General features: G+C 36.4%; 1 protein-coding gene across 1 annotated transcript in view; it reads left to right on the top strand.

The window, feature by feature from the left end:
• LOC123942083 (estrogen receptor-like) overlaps positions 1-26,894 on the top strand; it is a 142,513-nt gene that overhangs the window by 104,920 nt on the left and 10,699 nt on the right. Inside the window, exon 4 of the mRNA XM_046006037.1 lies at positions 12,389-12,724. Within this exon, the coding sequence (XP_045861993.1) occupies positions 12,389-12,724 (336 nt within the window). The remainder of the gene's footprint in view (positions 1-12,388; positions 12,725-26,894) is intronic.

Below are 26,894 nucleotides of genomic sequence, written 5' to 3'. Positions count from 1 at the left end.
TTTCTTTCTTTTGCATGTGGCTGTCCAGTTTTCCAAGCTTCATATACTGATGAGACTGTCCTTTTCCTGTTGTATATTCTTGGTTCCTTTGTCATAAATTAATTGACCATATAAATGTAGGTTTATTTCTGAATCCTCTATTCTGTTACATAGATCTATATGACTGTTTTTATGTTAATAGTAAACTGTTTTGCTTATTACAGTTTTGTGGTATAGTTTGAAATCAGGAGTATGTATCTCCAGCTTTTTTTTTTTTTTCTCAAGATTGTTTTGGCTATTAAGGGTCTTTTGGGGTTCCATACAGGTCTAGGATTATTTGTTCTGGTTTGGTGAGAAAAATGCCATTGGGATTTTGATAGGGATTGCTTTGAATGTGTAGATTGCCTTAGGTAGTATGGACATTTTAACAATAATTAATTCTTCCAATTCATGAACATGGAATATTTTCCATTTTTTTGGAGTCTTCTTCAATTTCTTTTATCAGCGTCTTGTGATTTTCACTGAATAGGTCTTTCACCTCCTTGCTTAAATTTATCTGTAGGAAAAAAAAAAATTTATCTGTAGGAATTTTGTTCTTTTTGATTCAATTGTATATTAGATTGTTTTCTTAATTCCTTTCTGATAGTTCATTATTAGTATTTAGAAATTTGACGTATTTCTGTGTATTTTGTGTTCTGCACCTTTACTGTATTCATTTATTGTTCCAACAATTTTTTAGTGCAGTCTTTAGGGTTTTCTATATATGGTACCAAGTCATCTGCAAATAATGACAGTTTTACTTCTTCCTTACCAATTTTAATACCTTTTAATTATTTTTCTTGCCTAATTGCTTTGGGTAGGACTTCTAATACTGTGTTCAATACACATAGCAGGAGTGGTATCTTTATCTTGTTCCTGATTTTAGAAGAAAAGATTTCAGCTTTTCACCATTGAGTATGTTAGCTGTGGGTTTGTCATATATGGCCTTTATTTAATTTATTTTTTTAAAGATTATATTTATTTGACAGCTAAAGAGAGAGCATAAGTAGGCAGAGTGGCAGGCAGAGGGAGAGGGAGAAGCAGGGTCTCTCCTGAGCAGGGAGCCCAGTGCAGGGCTTGATCCTGGGACCCTGGAACCATGACCCAAGCTGAAGACAGACACTTAACTGACTGAGACACCCAGGCACCCCAATATATGGTTTTTATTATATTGAGGTACTTTCCCTCCCAAAGAGGGAGAGCATCTCATGCTGTCCGGCCACTGAGCCTGGAGCCCAACTTGGAGCTCGACCTCATGACCCATGAGATCATGATCTGAGCTGAAATCATGAGTCAGGTGCTTAACTGACTGAGCTACCCAGGAGTCCCTATAATATTTTTATATATAACTGTCTGTATCTATGTTAACCATTATAGGAACATGGAACATTCTAGCCTCTTCTTACATATCTGTCGCTTTGTACTCCCATAGTGTGATTCATGGCTCCCACATCTGCTATTCATCTACTTAATCTTTTAATTCCATAATATGTATATAGTGTTTTCACAATTGTTAATAATTTAGCAACTGGAGAACAGTGTTTGTGTCCAGTTCCTTTTGCCTTTAGTCTTAACAGACTCCACTTACTTCCAAATTACTTAAGTTATCACCTTATTTCTTTACCTCCCTCCATAAAATTGGTTCATACCTTTGGATTCTTTTGTAACATTCTTCATTGTACCCTGGAATCCTCTGATTTTCTAAATGATTTTTAAAATGTGCATATGTTAGGTTTATTCTTTGTCCTGTAAAGTTTTATGGTTTTGGAAAATACTCAATGTTTATGTTCATCATTATAGTAACATATTACTATAAAATAGTTTCTATTACTGTAACACAGAATAGTTTCTCTACCTTATAAAATATCCTGTGCTTTACCCATTTGAACTCTCTCTCTTGCCTTGAACCCCTGGTGACCTCTGATCTGTTTAGCATCTCTGTGGTTTTGTTTTTTCTAGAAGGCCCTATAATTGGAATTAAAGTATGTAACTTTTTTAGACTGGCTAGTTATCAATATGCATTTACATTTCATCTGTATCTTTTCATGGCTTGATAGCTTGTTTCTTTTTATCACTGAATAGTATTCAACTGTATGGATGTATCACTGTTTTGTGTATTCCTTCATTTATGAAAGACATCTTGATTGTTTCCAGTCTGTGGAAATTATGAATGAAGCTGATAGAAACATTTGAATGCAGATTTTTGTGTGGGCATTAGTTTTGAAATCAGTTGGATAAATACGTAAGAGCACAGTTGGACCATGTGGTTAGGCTGTGTTTAGCTTCATAAGAAACTGCCAACCAGTCTTCCAAAGTAGCTGTACTGTACCATTTTGCATTCCCACTGGAAATGGTTGAAAGTTTCTGCTGCCCCACATTCTTGTCAGCACTTGGTATTGTTAGTGTTTTGGATTTTAACCATTTTAATAGGTATATATTAATACTTTATTGTAGGTTTAATTTGAAAATTCAGAATAACAGGTGATAATGAGCATCTTTTTATTTTTTTTCTCACCAATTAATTGTATATAAATATTTTTTAGTGCAGGGACTCTTAGTTCTTTTGCCCATTAAAAGTTTTTTTTTCTTTTTATTGAGTTTTAGGAGTTCTTTCAATATTTTATTACAAGTCTTTTATCAATATGAACTTTTCAAATATTTTTCCTGGTCTGTAACTTGTCTTTTTATTCTTTTAACAGTGTTTTTTTCAGAGTAGAATTTAAAATTTTAATTTTAATACAAGTCCAACTTACTAATTTCCTTTTTTATTAGACTGTGTTATTGGTTTTGTGTTAAAACCAGCAAACTCAAGATCATTAGAATTTTTTCTGTTTTCTTCAAAAAGTTTTAGTTTCTCATTATCATTTAGGTCAGTGATCCACTTTGAATTAATTTTTGTGTAAGGTGTACAGTTTGTGTTTAGACTCTATTGTATGTGGATGTCCAATTGTTCCAACGAAATTTGTTGAAAAAACTTATCTCTTATCCATTTAATTGCCTTCTCTCCTTTGTAAGATAAGTTCACTATATGTGTGTGGCTGTTTCTGGACTCATTCTTCTGGTTCACTGGGCTGCTAGTCCATTCTTTCATCGCACACTATCTTATATTATTATAGCCTTTATAGTAAGTCTTGGAATCAAGAAATGTAAGTCCCCCAATTTCTTCAGCATTTCATTTCTCCTTTAGTATTTAAGCTTGTTCCAGGTCTTTTGCCTTTTAGTTTAAACTTTAGAATCAGTTTGTTGATTTCTGCCAAATAAATTGCTGGGAATTTGATTGGGATTGCGCTGATTCTATGGGTCAAGTTGGGAAGACTTGACATTTGATAGTACTGAACACTGAACATGAACAATATTCAATCTCCAATTCATGACCGTGTCTCTTCAATTTTTTAGATCTTTTATTTTTCCATCGGTGTTCTAGTTTTCTACATAGAAATCCTCTATTTTGTACATAGTTTATACCTTAGTGTTTTATTTCATGTACTATTGTCAGTGATATTATTTTTTAAATTTCAAGTTCCAGTTATTCATTGCTGATATAAAGGAAAGCAGTTGACTTTTGTATATTGACCTTATATCCTTCAAACTTGGTGTAATCACTTCTTAGTTCTAGGAGGGTTGTTTTTGTTGTTTTGTTTTTGTTGTTTTGTTGTTGTTTGTCAGTTCACTGGAATTTTCTGAAAATGCAACTATATCATCTGCAAATACAGACAGTTTTATTTTGTCCTTTATAATCTGTATACCTTTATTTTTCTTGTTTCATTACACGTGCTAGGATTTTCAGTGTGTTGTTGAACAGGGAGTGACAGAAGACATTCTTGCCTTGTTTCTGATTTTAGGGGGAAAGCATCCAGCTTTTCATCACTAAGGAGGTGTTAGTGATAGGTTTTTTGTTTTGTTGATAGATGTGTTTTAATAAATTGAAGTTATTACCTATTGTTACTTTACTGGAAGGTTTTTTTTTTAAGTCATGAATGGATATTCAGCTTTGTCAAATGCTTTTTATGTGTCAATTAATATGGTCATATGACTTTTCCTGTTTTCCCTATTGAAGTGGTGGATTAATATTGAATTCTTTTCAATTGTTGAACTTGCCTTTACATACCTGGAAAAAGTCCCAGTTAGTCATGGTGTATAATTCCTTTTACGCATTCTGAATTTGACCTCTTGACATTAGTTGAGGATTTTTGTGCCAAAGCTCAGGGGAGATATTGGTTTGTAGTTTTCTTTCATAATGTCTTTATCTGATTTTGGTATCAAAGTAGTGCTGGACTCAAGGAATAAATTAGAAAGTGCTTTCTCTTCTTTTGTTTTCTGGAAGAGACCATAGAGAATTGGCATGGTTTCTTTCTTAGTTTTTTAGAAACAACTCAGGAAACCGCCTGGGCCTGGTAAAGTTTTGGGAAGATTATTAATTCACAATTCAATTTATTTGATAGGTATAAGAATATTCAAGTTATTTGTATCTCCTGTTGTAAGTTTTGGTAGTTTGTGCCTTTCAGAGAACTAGCATGTTTCATCTAAATTATCAGATTTGTGGGCATAGAATTGCTTGTGATATTTCTTTATTAACCTTTTAAAGTCCATGGGGCGAGTGATGGTGACTCTTCTTCATTTGTGATATTGGTAATTTATGTCTTCTTTCTTTTTTCTTAATTATCCTGGCTAGGCGTTTATCAAATTTGTTGATCTTTTCAAAGAACCAGTTTTGGTTTCTTGATTTTCCTTGTTGTGCTCCCATTTTTAACTTGATTAATTCCTGTTCTGATTTTTATTATTTCTCTTCTGCTTACTCTAGTATACGTGCTGCCGAAGCGAGCACTCTCTTCTGCTTACTCTAGACTTAATCTTCTTTCTCTAGTTTCCTAAGGTGAAAACTTGGGTTATTGATATACATTTCTTATCTAATGTATGACTATAATGCTATAAGTTTTCTTCTTAATACTGTAAGTATTGCTTTTCCTACATCTCACATATTGTGGTAAGTTTTATTTTCATTTTCATTTAGTTAAAAATTCTTAAAAACTTCTATTGAGACTTCTTCCTTGAGCCATATGTTCTTCAGAAGTATGTTGTTTAATCTCCAAATACTTGGGAATGTTCTTGGTATCTTTCTATTATTGATTTCTAGTTTACTTCACTACTTTTTAGTGTATTTAATGGTTTATATTATCTTTCCTTTTAATATTTGTTAAGGGTGTTTTTATGGCTCAGCCTATGCTCTATCTTGAAACTTGAGAATAATATATATTCATCTGTTGTTTGGCGGAGTATTCTATAAGTATTAGAATACTAGCTAGATCAAGTTGATTGATAGTGTTGTTGAGGTCAACTTTATATTGATTTTCTGTCTACTTAAAGTATCAGTTATTGACAGGGAGATGATGAAGTTTCTTTGTAGCTATAATAGCAGATTTGTGTATTTCCGGTTTTAACCATATTGACTCCCACAAGAAACATCTTTAAAAAACTGGATAAAATATATGAAACAACTGTTTATAAATCTTCAATATCAGGCAATGTGGGGCATTGCTTCTTGAGAAAGAGAAATTAAATGGAGTCCTACAATTTCTCCAGCTTCCTGCCTGGAGAGAGTTCCAGGCCATAGCTCAGGGAGGGGGAACTCAGGTGCAGCTAAACTTAGAAGGGAGCACGTGATCTTTGTTCAATGAATAGCAGAAGAAGGGAAAGTTACAAGAATAGAGGAGGTAGAGCCACTAGACTAGGGTGCATCCAAGATTGATTACGGATGAAATGAGGTCTTACTTGGGTTTGGGAGGCCAGTGTAAGAGGGACAGAAAGACGAAGATGGTGATGTTGCAAAGTATTATATAAGAAGTGGTAAATGTCCAAGCCTGTTTCATTAAAATAAAGGTTTGTGGAGGGAAATTGTAAAGATAGACTTGAAAGGTACCTTGGGATTATTGTGGAAATTCATGAGTTTTAATGTAATGTTTGATTTTATCGGTGGATTGGTGGCTTTTTAAATGTAAAATAAAGCCAAGAAACTCCCTTAGAAATAAGTTTTTTCCCTAATCCCAAAACAATACAACACACACACACTCTCTCTCTCAAACATAGCTGCTTTAGACAACAGGGAACAATAGGGTGACCAGAAGTCCCAACCACACCATCTCTGATACTTCCTCAGAACTGTTAAATTTTCAGAGCATTGAATGCTTGCTGTAAGCTAAGGAAGTCTTTGAGAAATTCAGACAGACAATCATAGGACAAAATGGGTGTGGAATAAAGATGAACCAACTGCCAAGTAATAGGACTGGAAGGGAGATTGAAAGTAGGCAAGGAAGCGCATTAGAAGCTGCTGCATTGATTTAGGCAAGGAGGGATGGGGCATGAATTATGATGGCAATAAAGACAGAAAGAGGCTCATGGAAGAAATACATAAGGGAATACTAGGTTGGATGTGAAAGAAGGAAGGGGAAGAGCATTAAGTTGCTCTGAAAGAACTGGATAATTCATAGTCCCTTGACCTGGTACACTTAAAGGGCCAGGACAATATTAATAATACTTTGTGGTTACATAATTCACTTAGGGTCAAATCTCAGAGCTGCTCTTGGTGGGACCTATGGCATTCTAGTTATTCTAAACATTTCTTCTGTTGGGGGGCGGACCATAACAGCTCCTACCTTATAGGATTCTTTTCTAGTATTTGAAGATAAAACATTAGAATTGATGCAAAGGAATTTTTCTGTAGTCAAATGGTCTACCACTGAGCTATATCCCCATGCAGAGCCAAAGAATTTAAAGAATGAAAAGAAAAAAGAAATGATAAAACAAACTCTGAGGTTAATTAGAGGTAATCTTTCAAACTACCTCGTGTGATACATTAGGACAGATGTCTTTATTTTAGGGCCAGGACATAATTCTTGAAGCAACTGATATGTCTTTAGACCCTTTCTCCTTGCCAGGAAACTCAGCCCCTGAGCTGCCTTACAGCCTACCTTCCAGATCCCAGGAAGCTTTGGAAGAGAATCCCTATGCTTGCTGTAACCTGCAGAGAGCTCTGTGCACCTTCTCTCTCCCTTTTATTCTCATACCAGTTGCCAATTTTATTTAATTTAATAAATTCCCTTAAGTTAAGACTTCCTAGTGGATTAGAATCACGCAAATTGACGTTGAGTGCTGCTAAGTGCGAGTTCTATACTCAGCCTTTCTAAATCCTTATAACAGTGCGACAAGGATATTAGAGAAGGCCTAACCCAAGGGGATAAAATTCTAACTGGTGGCATTCACACTTAATGGTGGGCTTGCTGGATGAGAGATAATTTATTTTCTCAATCCCTCATAGGAAACCAGTGGGTAATCCTTGGCTTATGGTAAGCTTAACAGTTTAAAAAGGGAGTGTAAAGAAATTTGCTTTGATGCAGGTGTTGCCTAATCCATGATACAACCTGAGAGCTAATAATGTGTGTATTCTGGTATATCCACTACAGAACATTTGTGTTGTGCTGCTGAATGTTTTACTCAGCCACTCTAGAAAAGGACATTTTCCTGTACTGAATGACACTACATCTTGTTGATATGGTATTATAAACTAAAATGCTATTTGCTGCAAATAAATATCTTACCTATCAAGAGGCTGCCTGTTGAATATTTGCATGATCTAATCTAATTTTTTCCCCCTCTGCTTTGTGAACTAATTTTTGGACTTTATTTATTTATTTATTTATTACTGGTAGTTAAAATAAGCTAGACAAAGGGAAATGAGCTTAAATAAAATATGTATCAGTCTAGGTTGTTGCTTACAGAGAATTCTGGAAAATGTCTTGGTGGGGAGCATAGTGTTTTTAATTTTGCTTTTGGATTTCAATTATGCATGCCATTCCTATGTGCCATCACTCTACATAATTAAGAACTGGCTGTATGTTCCATAGCAACCCAGCCTGTAATCATTGGTTCTGATCTGTGATTCTTATTTAACCTAGGTTTAAATAGAAGTAGAAATTAGGTCACTTTTTTTTTTAACCTTGTTCCACTCAATTCCAATTTGATTTTTTTTAACCACTATAAAATATTTGTGCAATATTGTTACTGGTAAATGACACTGGTATATCACTGATAATGTGACAATTACTACTTACAAATGGAAAAGAATTTCTTCCTCATTGAGCTGTTCCCTGGGATCGTGCCACATGCAGTTGGACAAATAAAATGTATAATTTTCTATTTTTGTTCTGTTTGTACATTTTTAAAAAGATTTCATTTATTTGAGAGAGGGCGAGCGAGGGCAGGGAGGATCAGAGGGAGAGGGAGAAGCAGGCTCCTCACTGAACAGAGAGCCCAAACACTGGGCTGGATCCCAGGACCCCAGGATCATGACCTGAGCCTACGACAGACCCTCAACTGACTGAGCCACCTAGACGTCCCCTGTTTGTACATCTTGTAGGTACTTTGGTATTTGAAAAATATAGTACATTTAGGGATAAATTAGAGAAAATATTTGCTAATGCTAATTGAATCCACCTTTCCCTGTTGGACTATTTGATGATTTTATACATATTCAACCCTTTTCTTGATCTTTCCAGTTGTGTCTCATTGTTCTGCATGCTAAACCTGTGGCCCTTTTTGTCTTGTGTTCCACAGCCTAGCTCATATATTTGTGAGACTCAACTCACTCTGAGTAGACTACCAATAAATTTCTCCAAGAAAGGAAATTTCATAATTTGGCTTAAATGTAACTTCTCTTGGAGAAGCTTTCTTTGTTTCCTCCTCCTTGACTCACCTTATCCCTTCCATTGTGTTTTGGGCAGTTCATTCATTCATTCCTTCATCCATCCATCCAATGAGTACCGAATGATTCTTGATATCTTTCTCCCTCCAACCTGAAAACTTAGTGGAGGGTAACATAGCCTATCTTTGTTTACACTGTATCATCTGTGAATATAATATAATATAATACAATACAATATAATAAACATAATATATTATATTACATATAATATATATTATAATATTATAAGTAGAGAACACATTTTTACCAAATAAATAAATGCTTTAATAAATTTGACAAGTGCTGCGTTTAGTACCTAAATTGAGTCTAAAATCCTTTATGAAAATCATATTGTCTACTATGACTTCTCAGGCCTTTTAAAGTGGGTGGTAATACTGTGTTTTGTTTTGTTGTGTTAATCTTCTGGCTCACTGTCTTTACCTTTGAAATCTTAAAAAATAAATTACATTTGTAATAGAAAGCATGCTCCTTATTTTTAAAAATAAAGTGCTTATGTACAGTTGTGATCAGGTCACTCCTGATTTCAACTCAGGAAAAACAATGTTATTTTTAACGATTTTTTCTTTAGTCAAATCCCTTGGTTTTATCCTTCCATGTAGATCAGATATTAAAAGATTTTCATTGCTGCTACAGATTTCCTATAAGATCTGTTCACATTCCCAATCATTTTCTAAAGTTGTGGAGTAGGGAAAAAAAGACTATTTGAATAGTACTAACACTGAAGAACAATGTCCTTTTTTTTTTTTATCCCATTCCCCACCCATAGTAGGTAAACATCATAGTTCATCCTCTCAAAATTCTGACCTCAAAATTTCCTCAGAAATGTGACCCTAAAGGAAGTTTTTGCTTTTGATTCCCACCCCCACCCCCTTTTTCATTCCAAGGCTATTGGTCTTGCATCCCAAATGGAAGACCTTAGAGTCATACTGTCTTGAGAATGTGTATTGAAGGTCACCTAATGGAAATGCTTACTGGATAACTGAATCCCTCCAGTAACATCCCCATAAGTTCTTCATGTAGCTTATTGTTGGGAATTGCCAGTAATCCAAAGTATCATTTCCCATGGCAGCAGAGTCTATCTTTATTGTCAGCTACTTCCTTATACTGGACTCTAGTCATAGTTTCCACATATTTCTTCTGTGTTACCATTTGGGCTTATTAAGGAGCAAATTGTGGACATTGCTGCTATGAACATTGGGGTACAGATGGCCCTTCTTTTCACTACATCTGTATCCTTGGGGTAAATACCCAGTAGTGCAATTGCAGGGTCATAGGGAAGCTCTATTTTTAACTTTTTGAGGAATCTCCACATTGTTTTTCAAAGTGGCTGCACCAACTTACATTCCCACCAACAGTGTAAGAGGGTTTCCCTTTCTCCACATCCTCATCAACACTTGTTGTTTACTGTCTTGTTAAGTCTGGCCATTCTAACTGGTGTAAGGTCATATCTCAATGTGGTTTTGATTTTAATTTCTGTGATGGCTAATTATTGACGAACATTTTTTCACGTGTCTATTAACCATTCATTTGTCTTCTACATGTCTTCTGCCCATATTTTGATTTGATTTTTTATGGTTTCATTTATACATGGAACACAGGAATAGCATGGAAGACATTAGGAGAAGGAAGGGAAAAATGAAGGCGGGGGGAATCATAGGGGGGAAAAGAACCATGAGAGACTGTGGACTCCGGGAAACAAATTGAGGGTTTCAGAGGGAAGAGGGGTGGGGGGATGGGTAGCCTGGTGATGGGTATTGAGGAGGGCACAGATTGCATGGAGCACTGGATGTTACACACATACAGTGAATCACAGAACACTACATCAAAAACTAATGATATACTGTATGGTGACTAACTAACATAACATCATAAAATAAAAAAATTAGTTGTAAAGTGCTTTTATGTAAGTGTATATAAAGTGCTTAAAATATATGGTGAGTGCTGAGTATGTATTAGTGATAATAATCTTTTTTTAAAAGATTTTATTTATTTATTTGACAGGGAGAGAGAGAGAGATCACAAGTAGGCAGAGAGGCAGGCTGAGAGAGAGGAGGAAGCAGGCTCCCTGCTAGGTAGAGAGCCCGATGTGGGGCTCGATCCCAGAACTCTGGGATCATGACCTGAGCTGAAGGGAGAGGCTTAACCCACTGAGCCACCCAGGTGCCCCAGTGATAATAATCTTTACAATTACTTATTCCAAGAGTTCTGAGAAATGCTTATTTTAATACTAAATAAATAGGAAGGGTCTGTAAACTTTGTTATATTTTGAAGGCAGTGTCTAATATATTTAATCTAGACCTATAATAATAAAAGTTACACATAAAAAATTCACAAACACTCATTTGTCCAAATTCTTTGACAAATTAGAACAGGATAGAATAAAATTCTGACATTAGTTATTCATTTGTTATGAGTGAGAGAACAGGTAATATATTACAAAGTGTATTCTTCTCCTGTCTTTAATATTTTTAAAAAAACTGTATTAGCTTTTTACCGAAAGGATTGTTTTTTCATGTAAGTCTTTATTTTTAAATTTTCTAATTTTTAGAAAAAGATTTTATTTATTTGAGAGAGAGAGAGCGCATAAGCAGGGAGCCCTACCTTGTCAGATTTTATCCTAGGATCCTGAGCTCATGACCTGACCTGAAGGTGGATGCTTAATGGACTGAGCAACCCAGGGACCCCTAGATGAACATTTTTGAAAATATGGAAGCTTCTGTTAATTTTTGTCTTTTTAAGATATTTGTTTCTGCTGATATATTTCAGCACCACAGCATGGCCTTTTCCAGGTTAAGATGCTGAGCTGAAACCTCAAAGAACCACTGCAAGAGAGATTGGATTTCCCCTTCTCTCTATAATTTAGTTAGTGAGAACCACAGCTGCATAAGCTTTTGGGGGGCAATTATTTTCAACTGTTTTAAAGCCCTTATATGAGGGAAATAGAAATACATTTGAGAAAATGTTGGAACCAAGTAAACAACTTGACTGTCTTAGGTCAAGTGCTAAGTAAGTCTTAGCCACAAACACTCACTGAGCACCTGTGGCATCCAGAGTCAGATACGTTTCCGAGAAGACATTCTCCTTCCGTGTCTTCCATTAAGAGACCTACTTGGACGATAAGGATGGTTAGAAAGTGCTTTTTTCATTGACTTTTAAATCTACTGTTGAAAGAGTGTCCATAGCAGAAGTGGTCTTTGATGCTAAGCCATATTTCAAGAATAAGTAATTATAATTCTGTTCTTTTTATAGCATCTGTGACACACCCACACATGTGCATGCACACACACACACACACACACACACACACACACACAATCAGCTTGGACCGGCTCACAAAAAGTCCACTGTGAACTTTCCAGCGGTTCGGAAAACCACTTCATATCGGACAAGTAGCTTGAAATTGGCCACAGTGGGAGTATTTACACCATGGAAATCGGTCAATGCTATGGATCAAAGCCTTTTTTTTCCTCTTAGGCAGCTGGTTGGTAAACACTAGTACACCTGTGCCTCTAAATATTTCTGTAAATAAAGTAAAGGCTATTAGCATTTGGTTTTAGTAGGAAAGTTAATATGAAAAGAATAAATAAACCGTTTTTTTTCCTTCTGTGTTCTCAGGGATACGGAAAGACCGAAGAGGAGGGAGAATGTTGAAACACAAGCGCCAGAGAGATGATGCGGAGGGCAGGAATGAAGTGGGGTCCTCTGGAGATATGAGGACTTCCAACCTTTGGCCAAGCCCACTCTTGATTAAACACACTAAGAAGAACAGCCCAGCCTTGTCTCTCACAGCCGATCAGATGGTCAGTGCCTTGTTGGAGGCTGAGCCCCCCATAATCTATTCTGACTACGATCCTTCCAGACCCTTCAGTGAGGCTTCAATGATGGGCTTGCTGACTAACCTTGCCGACAGGGAGCTGGTTCACATGATCAACTGGGCAAAGAGGGTGCCAGGTAAGAATGCTAAGCTCAACATTTATTTTGAGAGTTAATAATTACTCCTCACCCAGTTGTGCTGTCGCGGGAGATGTGGGGGGAAACAACAGCTTGCTATCGGATTGGTTTCAAGGTTCCTTCTGAGTTTGGTCATTTTTGCTATCAACATACCATAATTCTCCTGGAAATTAGGAGATAATGTTTCAAAATCAAAATGTAGAAGATTAAAGTCCTTAACCTGGCATTATTTTTAACCAAAAAATCTGGGATGTTCACAACACAAGAAGTGCATGTACTATTATGTGTTGCTATTGTCAGAAGTTTTTAACACAATGATCCATGCACTACAAATTGTAATATTGAGAACTTTTGTTCAAAGCATCTCAATTATTAATAGACAATTTTACCTTAAAATATTTTCTTTTAAGATCTTTGTGGACTAAAGAGATAATAATAGGTGTCTTTACTGAATGCCAGTTATTTACTCAGCAGTCAACTCTTAATATTTTAGGAGAAAGGTAATACAAAGGAACAATAAATTAGGTTCTCATCCCTGAGAAGAGCCTGTAGAATGAATCATTGGCTGAATGACACTTTGTCCTTCAGTTGGTTCTCTCAGAATTGGTGTTCCTATAAAACGTGACTGTTGCTCTTGTTGTTCAGGGAGAAGAACTCTAGTTATTATGGAAACAAGACTAGAAAATGACCTCCTCCATGCCCCAACATATCCATTCAGGAAGTAACATAGGTGAACCAAGGCAAGAGGAAGTTAAATCTTTTTTCTGGGCTTATAGATCAAATGAGTAATGGTTTTGGACAGAGATTGTCTTGTTTGGTTTCCTTTAATAGATGAAATTAATTATTGCCTATGACACATGGGATTTTTTTTTATTAAACTAAATAAATGTGGAGTTTTATACTTGCATTTCAGAGTTCACTGATTATAGACCAAGTGAACAAATGTCTAGCCTTAGAGACTATTTAATGTATTTGCATATATTAACATATAAGCATGTGGTCCTTTGAATAAGGAGCCAGCAATGTTTGAACCCCACTTGATAGGGGGTATCCATGTAGTTGGTAGAGATTGCATTAAATGGAGACATGAGAATTGACAGGCATATTTAGATTTTTAGGGTCAGTCCAACTGGCAAGTAAAAAGTGTTGTCCATCTCTGAAATTAAGAGTTTTATTGGGCACCTACCTAGCTTACCATTCTCAGGTGAAGCAGATCCACGTAAGAAGATATTGGAATCTAAATGTAACAAGGTTATAAGATTTTTCTTTATATTTGTTACTCCCTTTGTAAAGAATACCTTGGGAGGGGTGCCTGGGTGGCTCAGTGGGTTAACACCTCTCCCTTCAGCTCAGGTCATGATCCCAGGATCCTGGGATCCAGCCCCGAGTCAGGCTTTCTGCTCGGCAGGGAGCCTGCTTCCTTCTTTCCCTCTCCCTCTGCCTGCCTCTCTGCCTACTTGTGATCTCTCTCTCTGTCAAATAAATAAATATAAAAAAAAAATCTTTAAAAAAAAAAAAACCTTGGGAGAAGAGAAAAAAAAAACAAAACAAAAGAAAACAAATTATGGCCATATACCTGAGAGCCAACTCTATGTTATTTTATTTTATTTTATTTTTCTAGTGTTCTAAGATTCATTGTTTATACATCACACCCCGTGCTCCATGCAGCTACCTCTTGGTTGCTGTTAAGTTTAGTTGTCCTGTAAGCATATATTTTCCCTCTTGAAGTTCTGTCAGTATTCATTCCAGAGCGCTGTCGCACACAAGTATATATCTTCACACTTATCTATAGATTTCCATCATGACATTTGTATAATTATAAAAACCTGAAGGGCATGTAGAATAACTGGAATGAAGTTCAAGTACATTAGCAGTAAATGAAGAATTCATGACAATAATCTTCTAAATTTGGGAATGAAATGGAGGCAGAAATCAAGGGAAAGAAAATCTGTCCATGCTGAGCTAACCTATTGTTAAACGCAGAACTAAACAAAATTTATGATACTGAGATGTATAGCAAACCCACTTGATTATATTATATTAAAAGTCCAAAATGATTCCAAAACCCTTGGACCAAACTATGATTTCTTACTTGATGGTTAAAAAAAGAATTATAAAGGCAGAAATGAAATTGTTTTGTGTGCACTATTGAAATACAGCTGTTGTAAATCAAAAGCCTACTTGTCTGACCAAGCAGAATAAAAATAGTCACTGATTTTAAAAAGATAAAAAATGAAGGAAGAAAAAGTCTTTAGGAAAAACTTTGAAGATGATTGTCAAGCTTTACAGAAAACTGAGAAAATCACATTTTGGAAAGCTTTTATGTATCCAAATGCCATCTGTCATTTAAAAAAAATAGTCCATCCCCAAAATCTAGTATAGGCGATATTGCATTTATATGGTGATGGTCTGAGGTTAATAGAGACGGAGTACAAAACATTGCTGGTAAAAGTAGCAAGAAAGCCAGTTCTAGAAGTACTTGGAATTAACTACATGATTCAAAAACCTGCCTGGAACATTTGGTTAATCTTTATTTCTTATATTTAATTACTTAAAAGATTTTATTTATTTATTTATTAGAATGTGAGTGGGAGGAGGGGCCAAGAGAAAGGAGAGAGAGAGAGACTCTTAGGCATATTCGATCTCATGACCCTGAAACAAATTGAGGACTCAGATGCTTAACTGATTGAGCCACCCATGTGCGCATTAGTTAATCTTTAGATACTATCAATAGAACAGAAGTTGTGAGTTGACTTCATTTTTAAAAACTTCAGTTTTCATGAGGTATAATTGACAAATAAAATCATAAGATATTTAAAGTTGTGGCGATTTGATATATTTGGGCTTTGTGAAAGGATCCCCTCTATCTAGTTAATTAACACATCCATCGCTGTGCTTTTTTTTTTCTTTTTCTTTTTTTTTTTTAATGGTGAGAACATTTAAGTTCTCTCAACACATTTTAATTGTATGATACAGTGTTATCAATTATAGTCATCATGATTTATATTAGATCCTCTGACCTCTTTCATCTGATAGCTGACAAATTATATTCTTACCAACCTCTCCTTCTCTGTCCCATCCTGCAAAGCCTGGCAATCACTTTTCTACTATCTGTTTCTAGGAATTTGACATTTTCATCTCCTTAAATTCCACATCTAAGTGATATCAGACAGTATTTCTCTCTCTCTGTCTTTGGCTTACTTCATTTAACATAAGGCCTTAAGGTCTATCCATGTGTTACAAATAGCAGAATTTCCTTCTTTCTCATGGCTAAATAATATTCCATTATATCTGGATCTAGCTCTGTCAGATCCTACTTGTTCATTTATCTGTTGATGGACAGTTGGGTTGTTTTCCTCTCTTGACTATTATATATAATATTGCAGTGAACATGGGAGTATACATATCTCTTTGAAATCCGGCTTACAGTTCCTTTGGTATATGCCCAGAAATAGGATTGGTGTGTCATATGGTGGTTATTTTTTACATTTTTTGTGGAACCGCTATACTGTTTTCACAGTGGCTGCGCCAGGTTACAGTCCCATCAACAGTGCACAAAAATTTCTTTTTTTTCCACACTCTTCACTTATCTATTGTCTTTTTGATGAAAGCCAGTCTAACAGGTGTGAGGTGATATCTCATTGTAGTTTTGATTTGCCTTTCCTTGATGATTAGTGATGTTGAGCATCTTTTCATATACCTATTGGTATTGGGCAATTTGTATGTCCTTTTTGGAAAAACGTTTATTCAGTCCTCTGCCCACCTTTTTTTTTTTTTTTTTTTTAAAGATAGAGCATGAATGCAAGTGTTGAGGGGGGAGGGACAGAGGAAAAGGAAGAGAGAATCTTAAGCAAGCTCCATTCCCAGTGCAGAACCTGATGCAAGACTTGATCTCGCAACCCTGAGATTATGACCTGAGCTGAAACCAAGAGTCAGATGCTTAATGGACTGAGTTACCTAGGGGCCCTCTCTGCCCATTTTTTAAATCAGATTTTTTTTATTGCTCTTGAGATGTATGAGTTCTTTATATATGTTTGATATTAACCCCTAATCAGGTATATGTTTTACAGATATTTTATCTCATTTAGTGGGTTGTCTTTTTATTGGGCTGTGCTAAAGTTATTTTTAGTTTCATTCTTGTGCATGTGCCTGTCCATTTTCCCATCAGTTTTTATTGAAGAGATCATCTTTTCCTCATTGTATATCCTTAGCTCTTTCATTGTAAATTAATTGACCACATATGCTTGGGTTTATGTCTGGGGTTTCTATTCTGTGCCATTGATCTATGTCACTGTTTTTATGCTAATACCATACTCTTTTGATTACTATGGCTTTGTAATATAGTTTAAAATCAAGAAGTTTGATGCTTATACCTACAGTTTTGCTCTTCTTTCTTAAGATTACTTTGGCTATTCAGGGTCTTTATGGTTCCATAGGAATTTTAGGATTTTTTTTTCTATTGCAATGAAAAATCTCATTGGAATTTTGATAGATTGCACTGAATCTGTAGATTGATTGGGTAGTATAGACATTTTAATAGTTTTTTTTTTCCAATCCATGACCATGAGATACCTCTCACATTAAGTCTAGTGTGTTATTTAAGCCCAATGTTTCTTTAATGATTTTTTTTTTTTTTTTTGGGTCTGGATGATCTATCCATTGTTGAAATGGGATATTAAAGCCCTTTATTATTCTTGAATTGCTGTCTATTCCTCTCTTTAGGTCTGTTAATGCTTGCTTAATGTATTTAGGTGCTCCATGTTGGGTGCATAAGTATTTACAAATGCTTTACCCTCTTGCTAGATTGACCCCTTTATCATTATATAATGATTTTTTAATCTTATTACAGTCTTTGCTGTAACTGAAAATTCTTGAATTTTCTTATATAGAGCTACTCCTTCTTTCTTTTGGTTTATATTTGGATGGACTATCTTTTTCTATCCCTTCACTTTTAGTCTTTTTGTGTCCTTAAACCAGAAGTGAGTCTCTTGTAGGCAGCATATAGTTGAATCTTGTTTTTTATTCATTGTGTTACTTTATGTCTGATTAGAGGATTCAGGATTAGAGGATTCATTTACACTTAATTATTGATAGATGTGTACTTGTTGCCATTTTGTTAATTGTTTTCTGTTTTGTTGTTCCTCTGTTTCTTCTCTTGCGGTTTGATGATTCTAGCAGTGGTTTTCTTAGATTCCTTTATTATTTTTTATCTACTATAGTTATGTGCTTTGTAGCTATCATTAGGCTTACATGTAACAACTTGTGTTTATAACATATATTGGTGATTTTTGACAAATTAAGCTTGAACACATTTTAAAGCTCTATTTTTTTTACTCTCCCCCAATGTTTTATGTTTGATGTCACAAATTTACATCTTTTTGCCTTAGGCATCCATTATAAATTATTGTAGTTATAGTTATTTTTACTATATTTGTCTTTTAACCTTCCTACTAGATTTACAAGTGATTTAACATCACCATAACAACATTAGAGTATTCTGAATCTAACTCGATATTTACCTTACTGTTGAGATTTATCCTTTCAAACATTTTCCTATTACTAATTAATATCCTTTTATTTTAGATTGAAAAAGTACCTTTAACATTTCTTGTAAGGCAGGGCTAGTGATGATAAAGTCATTCAGTTTGCTTGTCTGGTAAACTCTTGACTCTCCTTCAAAATTCTGAAGGACATCTTTCCTGGGTAGAGTCTAAATTGGTGTTTTTTTTTTTTTTCTTTCAGCACCTTGAATATATTATGCTGCTCTCTTTTGACCTGTGAAGTTTCTGAAAAATATGCTGATGCCCATAGTGTTATCTGCTGAGAGCTTTATCTGGTGGCAGCCTTGTGTGTAACAAGTTGATTTTCTTTTACTGCTTTTAAGATCCTTTTGTCTTTAACTTTTGACACTTTAATTTTAATGTGTCTTGTTGTGGGTTTCTTTGGGTTCATGTTTTTTGCGACTCTTCGGGCTTCCTGGATCTGGATGTCTATTTCTTTCCCTAGGATAGGGAAGTTTTCCATCATTTCTTTGAATGAACTTTCTACCCCATTCATTCTCTCGTCTCCTGGGACCCCTGTAATATGGATGCTGGTTTTCTTGATGTCTTATAAGCCCCTCATGCTATCTTTTTTTTTTTTCACTTAACATTTTGTTTTTATGGAAAATAATAAAATTGTTTGAAGTTGAGCTGTTATATTTTTGCTATGGTGTTTAGAGTTTTAACAACCCTTAAGTGCAGATGAGTTAGTGCTTAAATATAAATGTTCATCAGATCATTGTACTTTTGATACGAAATAAAAACTCAGTTCTATTTATTGGCAGCATCTCACTGTTCTTTTGTTCTCTGTCTCTCCCTTTCTTTCTTTTTCATTAATTTTTTAAATTAACATATAATGTATTATTAGCCCCAGGGGTACAGGTCTGTGAATCACCAGGTTTACACACTTCACAGCACTCACCATAGCACATACCCTCCCCAATGTCCATAACCCAACCACCCTCTCCCTACCCCCCTCTGCCCAGCAATCCTCAGTTTGTTCTGTGAGATTAAGAGTCTCTTATGGTTCGTCTCCCTCCTGATCCCATCTTGTTTCAATTATTCTTTTACTACTCCCCAAACCTCCCATGTTGCTTCTCGACTTCCTCATATCGGGGAGATCATGTGATAGTTGTCATTCTCTGACTGACTTATTTCACTAAGCATAATACCCTCTAGTTCCATCCACATCATCGCAAATGGCAAGATTTCATTTCTTTTGATGGCTGCATAGTATTCTATTGTATACAGATACCACCTCTTCTTTATCCATTCATCTGCTGATGGACATCTAGGTTCTTTCCATAGTTTGGCTATTGTAGACATTGCTGCTATAAACACTTGGGTGCACATTCCTCTTCAGAGGACTACGTTTGTATCTTCAGGGTAAATACCCAGTAGTGCAATTGCTGGGTCATAGGGTAGCTCTATTTTCAACTTTTGAGAAAGCTCAATGCTGTTTTCCAGAGTGGTTGCACCAGCTTGCATTCCCACCCACAGTGTAAGAGGGTTCCCCTTTCTTCGCATCCTCACCAGCATCTGTCATTTCCTGACTTGTTAATTTTAGCCATTCTGACTGGTGTGAGGTGGTATCTCATTGTGATTTTGATTTGTATTTCCCTGATGCCGAGTGATGTGGAGCACTTTTTCATGTGTCTGTTGGCCATCTGGATATCTTCTTTGCAGAAATGTCTGTTCATGTCCTCTGCCAATTTCTTGATTGGATTATTTGTTCTTTGGGTGTTGAGTTTGCTAAGTTCTTTATAGATTTTGGACACTAGCCCTTTATCTGATATGTCGTTTGCAAATATCTTCTCCCATTCTGTCAGTTGTCTTTTGGTTTGGTTAACTGTTTCCTTTGCTGTACAGAAGCTTTTGATCTTGGTGAAGTCCAAGTAGTTAATTTTTGCCCGTGCTTCCCTTGCCTTTGGCAATATTCCTAGGAAGAAGTTGCTGCGGCTGAGGTTCAAGAGATTGCTGCCTGTGTTCTCCTCAAGGATTTTGATGGATTCCTTTCTCACATTGAAGTCCTTCATCCATTTGAGTCTATTTTCATGTGTGGTGTAAGGAAATGGTCCAGTTTCATTTTTCTGCATGTGACTGTCCAATTTTCCCAGCACCATTTATTGAAGAGACTGTCTTTATTCCATTGGACATTCTTTCCTGTTTTGTCGAAGATTAGTTGACCATAGAGTTGAGGGTCTATTTCTGGGCTCTCTATTCTGTTCCATTGTTCTATGTGTCTGTTTTTGTGCCAGTACCGTACTGTCTTGATGATGACAGCTTTGTAATAGAGCTTGAAGTCTGGAATTGTGATGCCACCAACTTTGGCTTTCTTTTTCAATATTCCTCTGGCTATTCAAGGACTTTTCTGGTTCCATCTAAATTTTAGGATTATTTGTTTAATTTCTTTGAAAAAATGGATGGGATTTTGGTAGGGATTGCATTAAATGTGTTGATTGCTTTAGGTAGCATAGACATTTTCACAATATTTGTTCTTCTAATCCATGAGCATGGAACATTTTTCCATTTCTTTGTGTCTTCCTCAATTTCTTTCATGAGTACTTTATAGTTTTCTGAGTACAGATTCTTAGCCTCTTTGGTTAGGTTTATTCCTAGGTACCTTATGGTTTTAGGTGCAATTGTAAATGGTATCGACTCCTTAATTTCTCTTTCTGTCCTGTTTGTGTATATATAGAAATGGAACTGATTTCTCTGCATTGATTTTATATCCTGGCACTTTACTGAATTCCTGTACAAGTTCTAGCAGATTTGGAGTGGAGTCTTTTGGGTTTTCCACATATAGTATCATATCGTCTGCAAAGAGTGATAGTTTGATGTCTTCTTTGCTGATTTGGATGCCTTTAATTTCTTTTTGTCGTCTGATTGCTGAGGCTAGGACTTCTAGTACTATGTTGAATAGCAGTGGTGATAATGGACATCCCTGCCATGTTCCTGACCTTAGCGGAAGAGCTCTCAGTTTTTCTCCATTGAGAATGACATTTGCGGTGGGTTTTTCATAGATGGCTTTAATGATATTGAGGTATATACCCTCTATCCCTACACTTTGAAGAGTTTTGATCAGGAAAGGATGCTATACTTTGTCAAATGCTTTTTCCGCATCTATTGAGAGTATCATATCATTCTTTTTCATTCTTCTATTAACCTTTTATTAATGGTTTTTAATGTTTATCAACGTTTATTATCATTTTATTAACGTTTATTAATGTATCACATTGATTGATTTGCAGATGTTGAACCAACCTTGCAGCCCTGGAATAAATCCCACTGGTCATGGTGCATAATCCTTTCAATGCACTGTTGGATCCTATTGGCTAGTATTTTGGTGAGAATTTTTGCATCTGTGTTCATCAAGGATATTGATCTGTAATTCTCTTTTTTGATGGGATCCTTGTCTTGTTTTGGGATCAAGGTGATGCTGGCCTCATAAAATGAGTTTGGAAGTTTTCCTTCCATTTCTATTTTTTGGAACAGTTTCAGGAAAATAAGTATTAATTCTTCTTTAAATGTTTGGTAGAATTCCCCTGGGAAGCCATCTGGCCCTGGGCTCTTGTTTTTTGGGAGATTTTTGATGACTGCTTCAATCTCCTTACTGGTTATGGGTCTGTTCAGGTTTTCTATTTCTTCCTGGTTCAGTTTTGGTAGTTTATATGCCTTTAGGAATGCATCCATTTCTTCCAGATTGTCAAATTTGCTGGCGTAGAGTTGCTCATAGTATGTTTTTATAATTGTTTGTATTTCTTTGATGTTGGTTGTGATCTCTCTTTTATTCATGATTTTATTTATTTGGGTCCTTTCTCTTTTCTTTTTGATAAGTCTGGCCAGGGGTTTATCAATCTTATTAATTCTTTCAAAGAACCAGCTCCTAGTTTTGTTGATTTGTTCTTTTGGTTTTGTTTGTTTGTTTGTTTTGGTTACTATTTCATTGATTTCTGCTCTGGTCTTTATTATTTCTCTTCTTCTGCTGGGTTTAGGCTTTCTTTGTTGCTCTTTCTCCAGCTCCTTTAAGTGTAGGGTTAGGTTGTGTATTTGAGACCTTTCTTGTTTCTTGAGAAAGTCTTCTACCGCTATATATTTTCCTCTCAGGGCTGCCTTTGCTGTGTCCCACAGATTTTGAACCACTGTGTTTTCATTATATTTTGTTTCCATGAATTTTTTCAATTCTTCTTTAATTTCCTGGTTGACCCATTCATTCTTTAGTAGGATGCTCTTTGGCCTCCATGTATTTGGGGTCTTTCCAACTTTCCTCTTGTGATTGAGCTCCAGCTTCAGAGCATTGTGGTCTGAAAATATGCATGGAATGATCGCAATCTTTTGATGCCAGTTGAGACTTGATTTGTGACCCAGGGTGTGATCTATTCTGGAGAATGTTCCATGTGCACTAGAGAAGAATTTGTATTCTGTTGCTTTGGGATGGAATGTTCTGTATATATCTGTGATGTCCATCTGGTCCAGTTTGTCATTTAAAGCCTTAATTTCCTTGTTGATCTTTTGCTTGGATGATCTGTCCATTTCAGTGAGGGGAGTGTTAAAGTCCCCTACTATTATTGTATTATTGTCGATGTGTTTCTTTGATTTTGTTATTAATTGGTTGATATAGTTGGCTGCTCCCACATTAGGGGCATAGATATTTAAAATTGTTAGATCTTCTTGTTGGACAGACCCTTTGAGTATGATATAGTGTCCTTCCTCATCTCTTATTATGTCTTTAGCTTAAAATCTAATTGATCTGATATAAGGATTGCTGCCCCAGCTTTCTTTTCATGTCCATTTGCATGGTAAATTGTTTTCTACCCCCTCACTTTAAATCTGGATGTGTCTTTGGGTCTAAAATGAGTTTCTTGTAGGCAACATATAGATGGGTGTTGTTTTTTTATCTATTCTGATACCCTGTGTCTTTTGGTTGGGGCATTTAGCCCATTAACATTCAGGGTAACTATTGAGAGATATGAATTTAGTGCCATTGTATTGCCTGTAAGGTGACTGTTACTGTCTATTGTCTCTGTTCCTTTCTGATCTTAGAGGACCCCTTTCAATATTTCCTGTAGAGCTGGTTTGGTTTTTGCAAGTTCTTTCAGTTTTTATTTGTCCTGGAAGCTTTTTATCTCTCCTTCTATTTTCAATGATGGCCTAGCTGGATATAGTATTCTTGGCTGCACGTTTTTTTCGTTTAGTGCCCTGAATATACCATGCCAGTTCTTTCTGGCCTGCCAGGTCTCTGTGGATAAGTCTGTTGCCAATTTAATATTTTTACCATTGTATGTTACAGACTTCATATCCCATATTGCTTTCAGGATTTTCTCTTTGTTGCTAAGACTTGTAAATTTTACTATTAGATGATGGGGTGTTGACTTATTCTTATTGATTTTGATGGGGGGTTCTCTGCATCTCCTGGATTTTGATGCTTGTTCCCTTTGCCATATTATGGAAATTCTCTACAGTAATTCTCTCCAATATACCTTCTGCTCCCCTCTCTCTTTCTTCTTCTTCAGGTATCCCAATTATTCTAATGTTGTTTTCTCTTATGGTGTCATTTATCTCTTGAATTATCCCCTCGTGGTCCAGTATTTGTCTCTCTTTTTCTCAGCTTCTTTATTCTCTGTCATTTGGTCTTTTATATCATGAATTCTCTCTTTTGCCTCATTTATCCTAGCAGTAAGAGACTCCATTTTTTATAGCACCTCATTAATAGCTTTTTTGATTTCAACTTGGTTAGATTTTAGTTCTTTTATTTCTCCAGAAAGGGCTTTTATGTCTCCAGACAGGTTTTCTCTAATATCTTCTATGCCTTTTCGAGTCTAGCTAGTACCCTGAGAATCATCATTCTGAACTCTAGATCTGACATATTACCAGTGTCCATATTGATTAGGCCCCTGGCCTTCAGTGCTGCCTCTTGTTATTTTTTGTGTGTGTGTGGTGAGTTTTTCTTCCTTGTTATTTTATCCAGATAAGAATATATGAAGGAGCAAATAAAGTTCAGGAAAAAAAAATTAAAAAGAGAATATATATATATTAGACTGGTGAATAGAACAGGTTCACCCACTTAATTTTGGGAGTATTTTGGTCTCTTAGAAGAAACTACCTCCAAAATTTTAAAGAATGAAAAACATATATAAGGGTAAACATGAGGAAGGGATGGAATATGATTGTAAAGATGAAAAAAAAATTTTTTTAATTTTTAAAAAAGGAGTTGATAAGATAAGTTGGTTGGGAGAATAAAGAAAAAGAACGTGGAGAGAGTTTTCTCAGGCTGGAGAGCAAAGCCTCCAACAAAGCCCTGTGCTTGATTTAAGGTATATTTTGATCTATTAGAAGAAGTTGTATTCTAAATTGCTTTAGAAGGAAAAAACCCTATGTGTATACAAAAAATAAAATTAGATACAACAAAGGATAAAATGTGACTATAATAGTGAAGGTTCAAAAAAGATTTTTTTTGAAAGGTATTTTTAAGATAAACTAGTTAAAAAACATTAAAAGAGGAAAGGGTAAAAGTTAAAAAAAATTTTGCAGAAGAAAAAGAATTAAAAAAATTAATTAACTTTGTAAGACTAAAGTATCATGGGGAAGAAAGCCATTAATTCCATGCTTTGCTTTCTTCTCCTCTGGAATTCCGCTTTTCTCCTTGTACGTGAACTTGGTCATGGCTGGATTTCTTATTGATCTTCTGGGGGAGGGGCCTATTGTAGTTATTCTCAATTGTCTTTGCCCAAGGTAGAATTGCACTGTCCCTACCAGGGGCCGGGCTAAGTAATCCGCTCGGTTTCGCTTTCGGGAGCTTTTGTTCCCTGACCGCTTTCCATAGAGTTCCGGAGGACAGGAATGAAAATGGCGGCCGCCCAGTCTCCGGCCTGGAGGAGCCGAGAGCTTGGGACCCCACTCCTCAGTGTGCCCTCAGAGAAAAGCGCTCAATCACTCATGTCTCCCTGACTTCTGGCTGTGCTCCAAGCTCACCCAGCCTGTGACTTGGCATCTCTGTCTCTGGCACACAGCCCTGCCTGGAGTCTCTGAACCCCACAGATCCCTGAGCTCTTCCAGAGGAGTCTCCCTGGGTCTTGTGGGGACCCCACACACAGAGCAGTGACCTGTGCCATGGATCACGATAAGGTAACCCCGAGTTGAGAGCTCACTCCTTGGCTCTGTCTCTGTATCCGTCTTCCTCGCTTTAATATCTGTGAGCTCTGTGACACTCAGACAGCCCCGATCCTTCTGTGACCCTGTGGGACCTAAGACCATGCTGACCCCACGTGGGCTTCACCCCAGTTTAGCCTCTGGAGCGATGTCCCTCAGTGGAGCAGACTTTTAAAAGTCCTGATTTTGTGCTCCGTTGCTCTGCCACTTGCTGGGAGCCGGCCCCTCCCCCCACGGTCTTTCTTCCTGCTGCTTTGGATTCACTTCTCTGCCGGTCCTACCTTTCAGAAAGTGGTCGATTTTCTGTTTCTAGAATTGTTGCTCTTCTTCTCTTCGATTTCCTGTTGGATTTGTAGGTGTTCGCAATGGTTTGATAAGCTATCTAGCCAATCTCCTGCTACCTGATGTCATCTCATCCTGCTACTTCTCCACCATCTTGACTCCCCTCATGCTGCCTTTACTCTTTTTCATTCTTTTCCCCCTCCTTTTAACTCCTCTGATTGGATGAATCCTCTATCATGTCTCAGAGTTTGTTGATCCTTTCTTCAGCCTGATCTAGTCTGATATTGAAAGCCTCCTAAATTTTTCAGTACAGTTATCATAGTCTTCAGTTCTGTGATTTTTGTATGGTATTTTCTTATAGTTCCTATTTCTTTGTTGATATTCTCACCTTGTTCCTGTATTGTTCTCCTGATTTTGATGAGCATTTTGCAATTATTTTGGACTCTTTATTAGGTAAAGCACTTACCTTCATTTCATTAGTTTGTTTCTAGAATTTTATCTTCTTTCTTTTGTTTGGAACATATTCCTCTGCTTCTTCATTTTCCTTGACTCTGTTTTGGTTCTGTGCATTAGATGAAATAGCTCCCTCTCCTAGTCTTTTTTTTTTTTTTAAAGATTTTATTTATTTATTTGACAGACAGATCACAAGTAGGCAGAGGGGCAGGCAGAGAGAGAGGAGGAAGCAGGCTCCCCGCTGAGCAGAGAGCCTGATGCGGGGCTTGATCCCAGGACCCTGGGATCATGACCCGAGCCGAAGGCAGAGGCTTTAACCCACTGAGCCACCCAGGCGCCCCCATCCCTCTCCTAGTCTTGACGGAGTGGTCTCATGTAGGAGATAATATTTATTGTTCATCCCAGCCTGAGTTCTTGGTTGTCTTTCAAACTTTTGCGGTTGTATGAGTAGGCTTCTTTGTTCTTCGTGGTTCTGAATAGTTGAGGGGATGCCAAAACTTGTTAGTATCCCAAAGGGGAAGATCTCACTAAACACTTAGATTCAGGCTCATTAGTAGCTGGATTGGTAGCTGCAGATATCAGCTTTTAAAGGATACAAATATATCTCTTTCAGGAAAATATGGGGAGAAGAGAGTTTTTGTTTCCTCCCTCTATGCTGAGCCCTGGGGATAGCCACCTAGGCACTGTTTCTTTGTTTGCTACAGGCCTGCGGGATTGGCAAATATGAGCCCTACTGGCTAATAGAA

The sequence above is a fragment of the Meles meles genome, chromosome 5 (assembly GCF_922984935.1).
Source record: "Meles meles chromosome 5, mMelMel3.1 paternal haplotype, whole genome shotgun sequence".
Lineage (NCBI taxonomy): Eukaryota > Metazoa > Chordata > Mammalia > Carnivora > Mustelidae > Meles > Meles meles.
This window is presented reverse-complemented; position numbering and strand designations above follow the sequence as displayed.